The 18,110-nt window shown below is 38.1% G+C and overlaps 1 protein-coding gene across 1 annotated transcript in view; it reads right to left on the reverse strand.

Annotated features, from left to right (window-relative positions):
• Positions 1 to 18,110, reverse strand: part of LOC145663883 (ribosome biogenesis factor Nop53) — a 39,959-nt gene that overhangs the window by 10,089 nt on the left and 11,760 nt on the right. Inside the window, exons 4-6 of the mRNA XM_081730031.1 lie at positions 17,422 to 17,577; positions 15,597 to 15,742; positions 7,001 to 7,224 (exon numbers count right to left, since the gene is read on the reverse strand). Of these exons, the coding sequence (XP_081586157.1) occupies positions 7,001 to 7,224; positions 15,597 to 15,742; positions 17,422 to 17,577 (526 nt within the window). The remainder of the gene's footprint in view (positions 1 to 7,000; positions 7,225 to 15,596; positions 15,743 to 17,421; positions 17,578 to 18,110) is intronic.

The raw sequence follows: 18,110 nt of genomic DNA on the forward strand, positions 1-18,110 counted from the left end.
ATTTAATATCGGGTATATTCGCCATTGACTTCCCTTACGGCTTCTAATCGCCGACCCATTGAATTAACAAGGCGAGCGATGAAACGTGGAGTGCAACAAAGTCCCCAAGCTTCTTCAACTTGCTCCCATAAAGTTTCAGCTGTTCGCGGTGGGTTGTCCGACCAACGTTCACGAAGTATTCTGACAACAGCAGCCCACATGTTTTCAATGGGATTCAAATCAGCACCTCGAGGTACCCATTCGAATAGCTCGAGATCAGGTTGCCTCTGGATCCATGATTGAACCACAGCTGAATCATGTACGGAACTATGGTCCTGTTGTAGCTGGAGTATGTCGTCACCAACATGTGCTTTTATTTCAGGGAGCATAAAGTCGAGAAGATCAACATATTTTTGACCATTAAGTCGGCCTGTAATTCGATGGATACCACCTCCACCTGCAGCCTTGCATATCCACCCCCAACAGTGAATCGTCACATGACCCATTCGCGCTGAACGGGCCATATATTGTGGATCAAATCGTCTTCCAGATGGGCGATACACACGTGTCGGCCCAAAGTTTCCAGTGGAAAATATTTTCTCATCTGTAAAGACAACAGTGTCCCAGTGACGAGCAATATTTAGCTCTGCAAACGCCAGTCTATCGACTTTGTGATCTTCTGTCAATCTCTCCTTAACAGCAGCCCGGAAGGACCTTAAGCCTGCGGCCCGAAGTCGCCGTCGGACTGTACTTACATCCCCTGGAAAGGCGGTAGACTGCTGCAGTTGTCGGGCACACATGAAAGGCTGTCGACAGCATTGATCAACTAATTGTTGGTCTTGTGTCGGTGAGGACACTCGTGGCCGACCACTTCCAGATTTTCGAGTTAGACTTGCAGTTTCCTCATATTTTTTCCACCACCTGAAAGCTGTTGCACGATGCACGCCTAATCGAGCACCTGCTTCAGGAACACTCAATCCCGCATGTTCAATAAGAGCGATAACACTCTCACGTACAGAACGATCATATTGCGTCATTCTTACACAGCAAAATAAAAGTACTAATGCACAATATTGCTATACATGACGTCGTACTATGAAAGGCATGCGCAGAAGAAGTAGATGTGCCTGTAATCAACTGTTCTTGCACGCAAAAATACTCACTCACTGTTAGTAACAAAATATTTTCCAATGTTTTAAAATCCAATACATTAGAATATAGTAGCAGTTACTATCTTTCAAGAACATAACTTCCATCGAGTGGTGAGAATAAACACAAACTCGTAACTATGAACCAGTTTACTTCCATCAAAACCCCCGAAGCACTTTACAGATTTAATCTGATTTATTTGTGCAATTTAGATACATATAAGATTACGACTTATCCGGGAAATTTGTTCATACTCATCTAAAACAGTTCTATTCTATTATTCGCCACTCGTATACATTATATGACAAACAACAAAACAGAAACAAGTAAAGTGCAAATACTCTAGACCATATTTTTCAAGACGTACTTGAAATGTAAGATATAGCCGAGCGGTTTAGTAGAGTGGTCTGCTACCTCTGCCTTCTCGTGTTCAAACCCTCCTGAGGTTTGTGTCTATTTTTTTTTCTTGTGCTTTCACAACGAACGTTTTTTTCTATAATTCCTATAAGCTATGACTGGCAAACCCTAAACAAAATACACATGTTTATTGTAATACTGTACTCTAATCTGGATTTATATGTTATTCTCTTCTTTTAGCTAATTAAATTTCATATACTTTTATAATTTTGATTAGTGCATATTTCCAACAAGTGAAGAATCGAAGTGAGAACGCTGACATCTAGAGCTAAAACCGAACCTATACGACATTGAATTCAAATAAGTAAAACGATGTGATCGACAGTTTAATATTAAGTTTTCTAATCACTTTGCGACTGTATACCGCCACATGGATGTATTGATTTTACAATAAATTCTCTTTAAGTAATACTTTGCACGACTATCGTTTTATGTATTTTGCTGATCATTTTTTTCTTTTGCTTCGAAATTTCTTACCAACACTACATGGTTGCTTCGATTCCCGGCAGCAGCTCATATGGTTCGGATTCCACGTTAATAAGTAGGTCCACGTCTCATATAGCCTCGCTGCTGAACGGACGTTAAACTCAAAATCATCAACAACAACTACATGGTTGTTGTGGGAAAAGTAGTAATTTATTATTTTGCATAAACCACATTTTTCACTATTACTGAAACAGTAAGAAAACAAGACAACGCGGGCATTTGCTACGTTTTTACAAATTAATATTTGTCAACTAGTAAGCAATTTAGAAGAAACAGAGTATTCAATACATTAAATGTATAGCACAGTTATGAACCTTCTTTTCGGATGTATATTAAATCATTTGCTCCGTTCCCTCTATTGTTCTCTCTGTCTCTATGTCTCTCTCTCTCTCTCTCTCTCTCTCCTTGATATTCAGTTTCCTGCAACTTTTATTTTTGCTTGTTCTTCCTGTGTTCTCACCTCTATACTTTTTTCTTCTTCCTCGATTTCTATAGTCAGAGATAAAGTGAGACAGACAAAGTGATCTGTACTAACTACTCATTTGCTTTTACTTTTCTATGCACGTGTATAGCTAGCTTTTTTAAGTACCAATTAGACATAGGTTATAGGCGGTCTGTCATGGACATGTTAGACGTAGTTTCCTGCAGTTTCCATTCCATCTTTCATAGGTAATGATGGAGGAAAACGAAATTAGTGTCAGACTAGCTACATCGGTAGAGTGTGGGATTTCTAATGCTATGGTTCTGCGTTCGAATCCCATCCAAAGACTGTAATTTTTTCCATTTAGCAGTTTCCGATGTTGTATACATGCGAATCTCTTAAGATGTTCTCTCTTTCTCATTTCTCCATGTAGATGGATGCTACGAAGAAAAACAATAGAGAAGTAATCTCTTCTTTCAGTTATGGTTGAGATTTTAAAGACATTTTCAGCTTTCTGCGAGCATTTTTATTTGTTTAAATAAATATGTGTTATATAACACTTACTGTGTGTAATTATGTATTTTTCGTTTGCTGATTCTCACAGTTATTACATATGGTTCATAACAAAATTTGTGGGGGTCTCCTTTGAAGTGCATGTGTCATTTGTCAATATATGCGCACGTTTTCTTTTCCTTTATATTTCGCATATTCCTCTTTATTTAGTTTTTATCACGTTGACCTCTTTCTCTTTCTCTCTCTTTAAAACTGAGGATGTAAAATGAGAAGAGAAATGAGAAGAACCTCAATCTATTACTCCATCTTGTGAGAAATTTGTGGTTTGTAGTCACGTGGTCAGTGCATTTCTTGCTCCAAACGAAGTGTGCAGGGGGACGAAGCCGAAGGTTATCCTGGCGTGATCAGTGCCACAAAGACGTTAGGTTGGTTGCCTATGTTGTTAGGCGTAGTTTCACAATGAACTTAAACTTTTATGTTGCAGGTTTTTTGCTTCGTATTGTACAACATATTTTTTTTTCGGGGCCTGAAAGTGATGGCAACATTGTCAAAAATAAATAAAACTGAAAACAAACGTGTTTTTTTCGGGCTCAAAAACCTCGCATCGCCTGAACGTATCTATCAGTGCTTGCTTCACTGGCCGCATACAGTGGCGCTCTCTACCGCGATCTGAGTGTAACTTTGTTGTGCAAGAGTCGTTGAAGTGGAAGCACTGTTACGGAGATATATTTGGTGTTTCTATTCCGAAATGCACCCAATCGAAGCAGCCGAAGAACAACAGAAGCAGAAGGGACGCAAAAGAAAGGAAAATTGTCAACTTTGGCAAAGGATTGTTTGAAGGGGCCCTCACCTTCAGGGCAATAAAATGGTGGAAAAACTGTGCAAGAAAAAAAAAAACACGTTTGTTTTCAGTTTTATTTAGTTTTGACAATGTTGCCATCACTTTCAGGCCCCGAAAAAAATATACCTAAGGTTGTACGTAAGGGTCTAACAAATTTTTAACCAAAAAATCAGCGACGTGTCCCCCCAAATTTTTTCCTACAATTTTTTTGAAATTTTCAACACGCAAAAAAATAAAGAAAATACGCATCGATGGTTTTGAAAAAAATTGCACATTTACATCTAAATAGTATCTACAATCTGTGAAACTTTCAACATTTTTCCATCACCCCCACCAAAATTTAAAAAAAAATATTCAATTTTGAACATGTATGATACGATAATTCGGTAAGGGGAGGAGGTGGGGATCAAAATTTTTTTTGAGGTAGTTTTAGGTCAAGGGTAACCTTTTGGGTCAATAGCGACCCAGTTTGGATCAAGGGCCGATTTCACTATCTTATTAGGAAAGACCCTTTACACGAGATGAGACTTTTACAAAATTGACGAGACAACCTTATTTCTCGTCTCGTTGGCACCACTAGTTTCATATGGGAGGCATGGTGATTCAGTAGTTAAGCGCTTACTTCCGGTGCTAGGAGTCTCTAAAAAAAAAATGATTTTCTTGAGTTTTACGTCCCACGATTATGCTTGTTAGGCTAAAGGAGACGGTGATGATGAGAAATGAATGAAATGGTGGAGTGAAGAAAGTGGGAGGAAACGGGAAAACCCCGAGAAAACCCACGAGCACGGTGTTTGACCACTACAAAGTCGAGCTGGGATCGAACTAGGGACCCCAAGCACCGGAAGTGAACGCTCTACCACTGAGCCACTAGGAGTCTCTAGTTCGACCCCAAGTCATGTGAGTTTCTGGTGGACATCGTGTTTTCCGGGATGGAAAGATGGAAGGAAAGCGAGGAATAGGAAGAAGAAGAACACAACTAATCGATGATTTGAAAAATAGAAGAAACTATTGGGAGTTAAAAGAGGAAGATTAAAATCGAAAAATGTGGAAGAAACATTTCCAGGCCTAATTCTAAAATTTAAAAAACAGTCCCAAGACATTATTATTCAACTTTGTTCTAGAATACGCTATAAAGAAAATCAAAGATAGCAATCAGGGCCTAGAGTTGAACGGTATTTACCAGGTTATGGCATATGCTGATGATGTCAATTTAATAGGGAATGATTGGAGAACCATAGAAAGAAATGCAGAGGTCTTATTAAACGCTTGCAGGGATATGGGTTTACAAGTAAATGCAGAGAAAATTAAATACACGGAAGTTAGTCGGGATCGTAAAATGGCAAATTACGGATGCGTTAAAATATCAAATAATACTTTTGATAAAGTGGATACTTTCAAATATCTAGGATCAATATTAAAGACGAAAATATATTCACGAAGAAATTAAATGTTGAATAAAAGCAGGAAATTCGTGTTATTATTCTTTTCAAAATCTCTTGTCGTAGTAAATTCTGTCGAGGAATTTCAAGCTTTAAATATATAAAATGATAATCATGCCTGTTGTTATGTATGGTTGCGAAACATGGTCACTTACTCTGAGGGAAGAACGCAGACTGAAGATCCTGAGACGAATATTCGGACCCAAGAGAAACGCGAATGGGGAATGGCGGATACTTCATAACGAGGAACTACATAATTTATACGGTTTATCAAATATTGTTAGGGTCACCAAGTCTAGGAGGCTCACGTGGGCAGATCATGTAGCCAGGATGGAAGAAAATAGGAACAATTTTAAAGTCTTAAGGACAATATTAAGATGGAACTTGCAGAAATAGGAATGGATCGTGTTGGCTCAGGATAGAAGTTAATGGAGAGCTTTTTTGAACGCGGCATTGAACCTCCGGGTTCCATAGGCCGTAGAGTGAGTTAGTCCACGGACCTGCCAAAAGGCAGCAAACTTAATAACAATAGTATATATATCATCTGCAAAAGAAGTGTTTGCAGCAGTATATGGTTCAAAAGGAGAGTTGTTCGAGTACAAGTGATTTACATTAAGAAAAGTATAAAAACCTCATCACTTTTCAACTGGGCCCACGTAAAAAGTACATGAAATTCTCAGAAATTAAAAAACTTTCATGTGAGTTTCTCAGAACTACTGACGAAAGATATAAAAATTTCTGAAACGGTTTAGTGCAACTGAAGTGCATTTGGAAGCAGTAAGTTGTCACGTTTTTTACTTATTAACTTGCTTTTTTTTTAACTTGCTGATACTGTAATAAAAACATCAGGAAAAAAAAAAACGGAATTGATTCACTAGGGTTGAACAGTGCGAAAAGCACCTTGTCCAAGCTGCTGGTTACTCATCTGCTGTAGACACTGTTGGACCATGGTGAGTTCAATCCGTTTTCTTTCCTGATATTTTTATTATTCTTTTTTCATTTTTTTAACTTCTGTAACCAAGGCTCCAGAAGAGAGCTGAAATCTAGAAAGTCTGAGGTGTTTCCAGGAATTATACAGTGTTCCACATAAAACCGGTACGCCTCACGTACCGGTTAATCATTTCTAGTTAAATTGATTGTGGGGTGACAAACTGTCTGGAAAGTTGGCTACACTGCATTGTATCGGAAAATTGAGTGCAGTAGTCTGTTCGTGCATCAGTTGTTGTGAGCAATAAAATGGAGCAAAGTATGGCCCACATCAGCAATATGTTCCCTAAAGACAGACTTGCCAGCAGAGGGTTTGGCCCCCAAGATCCCCCGACTTCACATCTTGTGATTTTTATTTACGGGGCACACTGAAAAGCAAAGTGTATGCTGACAATCCTCACACAATACACGATCTTAAACGGAACATTACTAGAGAAATTAACACCACCACGCCTGCAGAATTACAGCGTGTTGCTGGTATCATCGTCAAACGAGGTCAGCAATGACTGGATGCCCATGGCCACTACTTCCAGCATCTCTTATAAACAAGTAATTGTTTAACGTTACTATTATCTATTCATAGTTGCTGTTAAAGTGTTACTTGAATCTCGTGCATGAGCGTACCGGTTTTATGTGAAACACCATGTAGTTATCTATAAGGAAAATGATTGTAAGAATTCCTGGGCCTGAAGTTGATCTGAATCTGTTTATATAAGTATAGCTTGCGAATAACTTGGCAAACGCATTATATGTCTAAAAACAGCTTACTTGTAGATATCAGCAGCCTTTCTCTTCTCTCTTTTCGCCTGAAGGATTTCTTGTCTTTTGAGTTTTTCTTCTCTAACTTTTCTCCTTGTTTTCTTCGTTTTCTTTTTATCTCTTGTCACAGGAGGATTTCTCGTCTGCAAAGAATTCTCCTCTTCTTCTTCTTCACTTACTTCCTCATCTTTCACTGGAAGTATTCCATCAGACATCTCTTTCACCCAGTTTTCCTAAAATCAATATAATCAAATAAATAAAATTTCAAAGTAGTTAACGCTATAAACAATAAGTATTTAAGGATATCAGGAAAAGAAAAATAGTACATTACGAGGGGCATCCAATACGTTATCTACGAGTCATTCCACGTCAGCTCAACAGTCATCCAGACTGATCTGTTTGGGTTTCGATAAATTTTGGTAGTTTTTGGCCTCATAAACCTATGAAAAAATATCAAATTTTAGGTCTCTTACTCCATTGGTTCTTAAGTTCTTTAATTTTGAAATTTGAAAATTTCGAGAAAATTGGACGCGTTTTGAAATATTTAATGAAATGAAGAACAGCAACCAATTAAGATACCGACCTGGGAGTGGTATCATTTGAAAGCTCTTTTAATGGGCTTTTATATGAGATGCTACTTGATATGGGTCATTTTGAAAAAATCAAAATTTGTTTTAGGAATTTTCAAAATTATTTTTTTCAAAAAGTGACAACTTTAAAATTTTGAAAAAAATCTCAAAGTAAGTTCATAATGTTTCCTTACATCACCCAAAGTTTTGTTCTGGGATCTCCATGGGATCAGGAGTTACAGTGCATAACACTCACACACATATTCTGGAAAAAAAAAAAAATGCATTTGCATCACTTAGCGTCTCTAGTGACAAGCCTTGAACTGCTGGAATGTCCCCACATTTTTTTCACTTCCTTTTCTGTTAAAGTGTATATTCGACCAGTTGCTGTGACTGGATTGACTGTGCATATCGCATCTACAGTGGGAACCCACAGTATATCAGGTGCTGTAGGATAGGAAAATGAATGTGTTGGTAGTGTTGGATAAACACACTTCGAGTGTGAACTTTTGTTTGAATAGTCTGGCCAAGTTTCTCAAAATGGTCAGATCTAGCCACAAAGTGACTAAACTGGCAACATTATTTACAGCTCCGTATTGGGTGTGGAAGAAGCAGTTCATGGTCAGGTGTGGATATGCACAAACTTGTCCAGATTTCCAGTGGTAAGATCTACCACTGGAAATTATGCAAAAAGAAACTTCTATCAGTCTTAAGAAGATGCAAATGCATTTTTTTCCTGAATATGTGTGAGTGTTATGCACTGTAACTCCTGATCCTATGGAGATCCCAGAACAAAACTTTGGGTGATGTAAGGAGACATTATGAACTTATTTTGAGATTTTGAGATTTTTTTTTCAAAATTTTAAAATTGTCACTTTTTGAAAAAATTAATTTTGAAAATGTCAAAAAAAATTTTTTTTAAAAAATTATCCCTACCAAGAAGCATCTCATATGAAAGCCCATTAAAAGAGCTTTTAAACGATACCATTCCCAGGAATGTATCTTAACTGGTTGCTACTCTGCTCTTCATTAAAGATTTCGAAACGCGTCCAATTTTCTCGAAATTTTCAAATTTCAAAATTAAATAACTTAACCCGTATGTACTCGCGGCCTTTTTGTGACACTAGTACTCGCGCGAGGGTCCAGTAGACCCCCAAATTGATATTTGTTTTATATTTTTATTGTAATATTTTTTTTAATAATTCATACAATATAGCGTAACTCTAGACATGTTTTTAAAAGTATATGCTGCAATCAAATTTTTTGAACTCGTTTTGAGACATTTTTTAAATATTTTTTCATTAGGACTTCTGGCTAGCAACACAAAAGATACCTGGTTGGGGGTCCGTGAACACCCCGCGCGAGTACTTAAGGGTTAAGAACCTATGGAGTAAGAGACCTAAAATTTGATATTTTTTCATAGGTCTATGGAGCCACCAACTGTACCAAATATCTTTAGAATCTGAGATGTCAAGTCAGAAATTGTGTTGAGTAGACGTGGAATGACCCCTACCTAGAGAGGAAGGGAGGAGCAGAGTATAGTGACGCCTTAACACGTACGCCAAGGCCATTGTGAGGAACCCCGCTGCGCAATTTGAGGTCAGTCAGAGCAACGCAGTGCCCGTGAGTGTTTGTGTTACACCGCGTAGCGAATGTTTATGTGACCATGGAATTGCACGAGATATGGAATTGCAAAAGTTGCAGCTGATGACAGAGGATGAAACCTGGATTCACTATTGAGATCCTACGAGCAAGCAGGAGTCCAAGCAGTGGAAACATTTTTCGTTGGACAACAAGGTCCAACAAGCTGTTTCCCATAGTTTGCAGGCCATGACAAAGACTATTTTTTCTCTGAGATTTCTTCGCTGCCCATAAGGTGATGACAGTGCATAGATCTCCATTGGGAATACATCAAAAAACAGTGATGACCAGATGAGCCTATCTGCATTCCTTCCTGTCTGGGTAGATAACTTATTGGACGTCCGCCTATTGTATCCATCATTGATTATTATTAAAAAGGCCTCCATGGAGACTACATCGAAAAACAGTGATAACCAGGTGAGCCTATCTGCATTCCTTCCTGTCTGGGTAGATAACTTATTGGACGCCCGCCTATTGCATCCATCATTGATTATTATAAAGGCCTCCATGGCGACTACATCGAAAAACACTGATGACTAGGTGAGCCTATCTGCATTCCTTCTTGTCTAGGTAGATAACTTACTGGACACCCCTCTATTGCACCCCCCATCATTGATTATTATAAAGTCTTCCATGGGGACTACATCGAAAAACAGTGGTGACCAGATGAGCCTATCTGCATTCCTTCCTGTCTGGGTAGATAACTTATTGGACGTCCGCCTATTGTATCCATCATTGATTATTATTATAAAGGCCTCCATGGAGACTACATCGAAAAACAGTGATAACCAGGTGAGCCTATCTGCATTCCTTCCTGTCTGGGTAGATAACTTATTGGACGCCCCTCTATTGCACCCCCCATCATTGATTATTATTATAAAGTCTTCCATGGGGACTACATCGAAAAACAGTGGTGACCAGATGAGCCTATCTGCATTCCTTCCTGTCTGGGTAGATAACTTATTGGACGTCCGCCTATTGTATCCATCATTGATTATTATTATAAAGTCTTCCATGGCGACTACATCGAAAAACACTGATGACTAGGTGAGCCTATCTGCATTCCTTCTTGTTAGGTAGATAACTTACTGGACACCCCTCTATTGCACCTCCCATCATTGATTATTATTATAAAGTCTTCCATGGGGACTACATCGAAAAACAGTGGTGACCAGATGAGCCTATCTGCATTCCTTCCTGTCTGGGTAGATAACTTATTGGACGTCCGCCTATTGTATCCATCATTGATTATTATTATAAAGTCTTCCATGGCGACTACATCGAAAAACACTGATGACTAGGTGAGCCTATCTGCATTCCTTCTTGTCTAGGTAGATAACTTACTGGACACCCCTCTATTGCACCTCCCATCATTGATTATTATTATAAAGTCTTCCATGGGGACTACATCGAAAAACAGTGGTGACCAGATGAGCCTATCTGCATTCCTTCCTGTCTGGGTAGATAACTTATTGGACGTCCGCCTATTGTATCCATCATTGATTATTATTATAAAGGCCTCCATGGAGACTACATCGAAAAACAGTGATAACCAGGTGAGCCTATCTGCATTCCTTCCTGTCTGGGTAGATAACTTATTGGACACCCCTCTATTGCACCCCCCATCATTGATTATTATTATAAAGTCTTCCATGGGGACTACATCGAAAAACAGTGGTGACCAGATGAGCCTATCTGCATTCCTTCCTGTCTGGGTAGATAACTTATTGGACGTCCGCCTATTGCACCCCCCATCATTGATTATTATTATAAAGTCTTCCATGGGGACTACATCGAAAAACAGTAGTGACCAGATGAGCCTATCTGCATTCCTTCCTGTCTGGGTAGATAACTTATTGGACGTCCGCCTATTGTATCCATCATTGATTATTATTATAAAGTCTTCCATGGCGACTACATCGAAAAACACTGATGACTAGGTGAGCCTATCTGCATTCCTTCTTGTCTAGGTAGATAACTTACTGGACACCCCTCTATTGCACCTCCCATCATTGATTATTATTATAAAGTCTTCCATGGGGACTACATCGAAAAACAGTGGTGACCAGATGAGCCTATCTGCATTCCTTCCTGTCTGGGTAGATAACTTATTGGACGTCCGCCTATTGTATCCATCATTGATTATTATTATAAAGTCTTCCATGGGGACTACATCGAAAAACACTGATGACTAGGTGAGCCTATCTGCATTCCTTCTTGTCTAGGTAGATAACTTACTGGACACCCCTCTATTGCACCTCCCATCATTGATTATTATTATAAAGTCTTCCATGGGGACTACATCGAAAAACAGTGGTGACCAGATGAGCCTATCTGCATTCCTTCCTGTCTGGGTAGATAACTTATTGGACGTCCGCCTATTGCACCCCCCATCATTGATTATTATTATAAAGTCTTCCATGGGGACTACATCGAAAAACAGTAGTGACCAGATGAGCCTATCTGCATTCCTTCCTGTCTGGGTAGATAACTTATTGGACGTCCGCCTATTGTATCCATCATTGATTATTATTATAAAGTCTTCCATGGCGACTACATCGAAAAACACTGATGACTAGGTGAGCCTATCTGCATTCCTTCTTGTCTAGGTAGATAACTTACTGGACACCCCTCTATTGCACCCCCCATCATTGATTATTATTATAAAGTCTTCCATGGGGACTACATCGAAAAACAGTGGTGACCAGATGAGCCTATCTGCATTCCTTCCTGTCTGGGTAGATAACTTATTGGACGTCCGCCTATTGTATCCATCATTGATTATTATTATAAAGGCCTCCATGGAGACTACATCGAAAAACAGTGATAACCAGGTGAGCCTATCTGCATTCCTTCCTGTCTGGGTAGATAACTTATTGGACACCCCTCTATTGCACCCCCCATCATTGATTATTATTATAAAGTCTTCCATGGGGACTACATCGAAAAACAGTGGTGACCAGATGAGCCTATCTGCATTCCTTCCTGTCTGGGTAGATAACTTATTGGACGTCCGCCTATTGCACCCCCCATCATTGATTATTATTATAAAGTCTTCCATGGGGACTACATCGAAAAACAGTAGTGACCAGATGAGCCTATCTGCATTCCTTCCTGTCTGGGTAGATAACTTATTGGACGTCCGCCTATTGTATCCATCATTGATTATTATTATAAAGTCTTCCATGGAGACTACATCGAAAAACAGTGGTGACCAGATGAGCCTATCTGCATTCCTTCCTGTCTGGGTAGATAACTTATTGGACGTCCGCCTATTGTATCCATCATTGATTATTATTATAAAGGCCTCCATGGAGACTACATCGAAAAACAGTGATGACCAGGTGAGCCTATCTGCATTCCTTCCTGTCTGGGTAGATAACTTATTGGACGCCCGCCTATTGCATCCATCATTGATTATTATAAAGGCCTCCATGGGGACTACATCGAAAAACAGTGATGACCAGGTGAGCCTATCTGCATTCCTTCCTGTCTGGGTAGATAACTTATTGGACGCCCGCCTATTGCATCCATCATTGATTATTATAAAGGCCTCCATGGGGACTACATCGAAAAACACTGATGACTAGGTGAGCCTATCTGCATTCCTTCCTGTTTAGGTAGATAACTTACTGGACGCCCCTCGTAAATATTAGACGCAATAAGTAAAGGAGTACGTTTACAAATTGCTACAGAGACTAATTACTTTTATTTATTTATAAGCAGAGTATTTCATTTCGTTAAAATACAGTGATATGATAATGCTACTTAAGGTGTTACTTATTTCTTGTACATACTTTAACAACCTTTGCCTTATATTCACTTGGATTAATCTCGGTATATGTTTGTCATTTAGTAATTACTAAAGTTTTCAATGAACTCGTCTTCCTCTGCGACGCTCTCTTAAAACATCTACAGCAAACCCACCAGCTTCATGGCATTCATCGCTGTAGTATAGAAATATCAATATAAAATATTCCCTATAGTAACAATATACAGGGTGATCCATTTATAATAATAGTAGTAAATATCTCAGAAATCGTAAAAGGCAGAGAAGCGAAATTTTGCACCAAGAAACAATAGGAAGAGGGGACAACGTCCTAGGTATTCTGTATCATCGGATGAGCAGTGTAGCCAACCTAACAAAGTTCAAATTTTTTTTAAATGGCACTTCGTCTGATTATTACATATTTGAAATCAACATGTCAAGCGAAAATTTAAAATACCACATTTATTATTCAGTATTGCAAACTAAGGAAATGTTGAAAATGACGTATTTGTGGAAAATATTAAAATGATTGTTGTTTTCCTTCTCTTTTATAGCATATCAGCAATAGTTTTCAGTAGCTGTTATTATAAATTGTCACAATTACACGATTTAAGCATTGTTGCGAACTTCAGCAATGATCATCATATCTACGGAACGGTTTGAGATATCGAAGTGCTGTAAACGGCAAAATAATTTACACATGCGTTACAAACCACACAGGTAACTAGATATGATACTTATCTAAGTATTTTTTCCGAAATAAAACATTCCAAAAAAACTCAAATTTTCAAGCACTGGTAACTTGATTCCTATTCATTCGAAACAAGTCATACCGTCACCATGGTATCCAACGCTAAGGTACTTTCGATGTGCATCTCCGTTATGCCGTATATCCGTTAGAGGCTTCCAAACTTTTTGTGTTTGTGATAACATCCTTAGTTTGCAACACTGAATAATAAACGTGGTATTTTAAGTTTTCGTTTACATGTTGATTTGCAATATGTAATAATCTGACGTAATCTGACGTGTATATATATCTAGAAACACTTCGCTATTAATAACAAAACTTCCACTTACCATCGGAAGTGATAAGTTTGCTCTAGTTACTTTAAGCAAACGCCGCTGAGGAAGATGGAGTTCCGTTCCCATTAAATTTCCGCAATTAGTAAATGATTGATGCATACCACGGTTAGTCCAAGTGAATACTTGTACTCATACGTTATTTTAGTTTCCTCAGTTGTTATCCTTGACTGATACTCTTGCTTCGTGAGCAGAAGCTCCGAATTCGATTCCAACAACGGGCAAATTTCGCTGGAATATTTTCTCAGTCCTACTACGAAAATGTGAAGATTGAATCTTTACGCAGGCTCTGTCTTAATTTTCTCCTACTTCGTACTACTAGTTTCCAATGAGAAAAAAAAAGATTAATTTTCGTTGTTTATAGAATATTTAAACTTAAAACAATACGGTACTTAAAAAAGTTTCCTCGTAGCTAAGTGGTTAGGATTACTGTCTTTGTTGTGGAAAACCCAGGTTTGATTCCCTAAAGGAGCTCACATGGATTAGATCGTACGTTAAGCTGTAGGTCCCCGTCTCATACAGCCTCGACGATAAAAAGGAAAACCAACACCTATTATACGATATTGCCCTAATTTTACACAATGTCATCATCGTTTAACGAAAATAAATTAGTCCGAAGATAAGAGATATACGAACAATAGATATATCTTATTGAGCTAAACAAAATGGTGTAAAGCCTTATGTGTAGTATTCGTGAGAAAAAAAAAAAAACAACTAATGTGTAAACTTAAATACTGATTCTGTATGAGAATTACGCCACCTATTTAGATGAACTGATACTGAAATACAGGGTGTTACAAAAATGTGTCACCACAATATTTTGGGAACATTTCTCACATCAAAATAAAAAATTAAAAAAGTTCATATGGACCTGTGCTCAATAGTGGATAGTTTCGGAGCTATAGGTTGCCGAAAACAAGAAATAAGTGAATTTTATCCTGTACGATTCACTACAAAAATGACAGTCGTCGAATGGAAATCACGCTCCTCACCTCGGCCAAAAAGATTTCGTTCAGACAAATCAAAGAGAAAGTTATTCTGGAAGTTTTCTTCGATACCGAAAGAATTAGTCCCATTTTAAATTCACAATCGGCATGCGTATGTTGCTATCCTTCGTCTGTCATTAGTACCTCGGAGGACAATGCTCTCACACAATAGTTGCTCGAGGCGAAACACTTCACGGAGTACAGCATTCTTATTATTCCGGTACCTCCATATCTCCCTCATCTGGCCCCTCTAATTATTACCTTTCCGAAGATGAAACAGTTAACCAAATGACACAGATCGTTTAAGCTGACGAAGTGAAGGCATGCGATATGTACTCTGAAGGAGGGATTAAAGATGTTTGGTCTCCAGTGGTTTTGACAAATGGTATATGAACTATGGCAGATATGCGTCACTGCCCTACTTTGAAGATTCTGTAATGATTCTTTAAACGGTAAATTGTGTGTACAATAAAAACTAGCGTAAATGTTCGGTTTATTTATAATTGTACTGCTATAAATAATTTGTATATATATAATTTAACCTAGATGAATGTTGTTACCTGTTTCTCTTTGGAACTCATTTTCGTGAACATCTTGGTGGTTACACGATCGAGATGTTCTTCTTCTTTTATTTTCTCTAATTCGCGAGCAGCTGCTTCTTGCACGAGCGCCTGGTGGTCTTCAAATGATGGGTTATAAGATGTACCTTCAAGAGAAAAAAAAAATATCTGACATATCTTCATTATTTGTTAAGGATGTACCGAGGCATATATATATATATATATATATATATATATATATATATTCAATAGAGACCCCTCTCGTCGTTATGTAGTTGGTATACGTGCCCAGGAAGAAGAGATCGAACTCGATTCATAGAGGGATCTCGTGTGTCTCGTATGGGTTCGGAAGCACCGTTAAGCTTTAGGTTCACGTCTCATACATCCTCGGTTGAGCTGCAAATCAACTACCTAATACAAAACTTTAAAAAATCAACCTACCTCTTTCTCCGAGGTATAAAGGTTAAGTAGTTACGATATGGTAAACAGAATTATCACAAGGAAAACTGATTCGTACAGAAATGCCTTGTCGCACACATTTCTTACAGATATGACGCTACACAGCGGAATGTATTCCTTTTCATATTATTACAAAAGCTTATCAAACTCATTAACACCCTAATAACCCAGAAATATATACTCTGAGATTTTGAATGCACAAACTATAAAATCAATTTCATGGGAGATGTAAGCTGATTTTTTTCTATTAATCTTAAACACCTTTCGTTCGACATGTATAAAAATGTATTTTTGAATGAAATGAAGTTTAAGAATATAATTTTGTCGTATCTTCCCGATCTCTACCCAAATACTTCCATGTCCTGGATTCTCTCAAATATTCTTGAAGCCCAATACTCACATTTCTATTGCTCATACTTACAATACGTATTATTGTATGAACACCAGGTTTCTTAAACGTCAGTTATCTACAATTGTTTGCTTGTTATAAGGAACATGAAGGTAAGTAATCATCATCATCATAGGTATTCTGCCATTATTAGCAGGTCATCTGCCGCAACTGAGAAGCTTCCATGCTCCATGGTCTTACGCTAACCTCTTCGTCTTTACATACGACTTTTCTGTTTTTATGTCGTTCATTAATTGTAGTCTCCTTCGCCCCCTCCCCCTCTCTTTCCTGCTACCATACCCTCTAGCACGTCCCTCATGACAAAGTTCCTTCTTATCCAATGTTCCAAACAGTTTCTCTTCCTTTTCTTAATATCTAAAACTGTTCTTTTCTTCCCCACCATTTCTAAGACCCTCTCATTTGTTTTCCTTTCAACCCAGCTAATTCTTTCTATTCTTCTCCACACCCACATTTCGAAAGCTTCCAGTCGTTTTTTCATTATTTTTGCGTAATGTCCATGTTTCTGTTCCACACAGTACAATATTCTACACGAAGCATTTTATGAGTCTTTTTATCAACTCTTTCTTCAAGGTCCCACAAATAATATTTTCTTCCTTCTTAAGACTTCTTTTCCCATTCCTATCCTTGCTTTTATTTCAAGTTCACATTTCATTTCACCACTAACTATACTACCCATGTATCGAAAACTAGTCACCTGTTCTATTTTCTCCCCTCCTACTTCTATATTTGACACCAACCTCTTCGTTCCAATCACCATGGCTTTTGTCTTTCTAACATGTTATTGATTTTCTCTTCAGATTCCGCAACAAGCGCCATATCATCTGCAAACCGTATACACCTAATCAATCTATACCTCCTACCGAAATGCCGTGTTCATTTTGTAGGCTCTTTTCCACTATCGAAGGTGAGTAAAGTTAAAGTTAGTTATTGTATTTTTGAAAGCAAGAAAAGAAATACCTGGATGGGGAACGTCCACAGCAGGTAGAACAGATGGTTTCTTCAAAAGCGTTGCTGGCTTCTTTCTTGATTTCTTTCCTATATTATGTAACGTATGCAATTTTATTTCATCGCTGATCCATTCGTTCTGCAGCTGCTTCACTGGCTGATTACCCTCTAAAACAGATTAAAATGATATTTCGACTGTTTATCTTCCGTAATTTATGTCACAAGAAACAATGTTTATATGTAAAATGAGAAAGGAGAAGCAACATGAATTACGTGAATACCTTTAAATGGAGTATTTCACTAAATTTTACTCTTGTCCGATATACAAGCTAACATGTTACATATTGAATTTATTTATGAGCCAATCTTGTAATAAAAGTTTGCAGGAGACAATGTTTTTAAAGTTTTACCTTGAGACTTGTGTTCTAACCATATTTTAAAAGCAAACGATGTTACCTACTGAATTTTATTACATACCAATCTTGTAACAAAAATTTGTATCACAAAATTAGGATTAGGAATTAGATTTCTGAGCTTTCGGCATCTATGGCCATATTAGTCCTTCGCGTATGAGAGATGACGTCCCTCGACAATCACACTATCCGAAGAAAGGGAAGAAACGAAGCGGCCTGAGACCTAATGTTAGATACCATCCCGGCATCTGCCTGGTGTAAATGCGGAAAACCCAGGAAAACCTCATT

This window comes from Thermobia domestica, chromosome 11 (assembly GCF_964235325.1).
Source record: "Thermobia domestica chromosome 11, izTheDome1.hap1.1, whole genome shotgun sequence".
NCBI classification, from domain to species: domain Eukaryota; kingdom Metazoa; phylum Arthropoda; class Insecta; order Zygentoma; family Lepismatidae; genus Thermobia; species Thermobia domestica.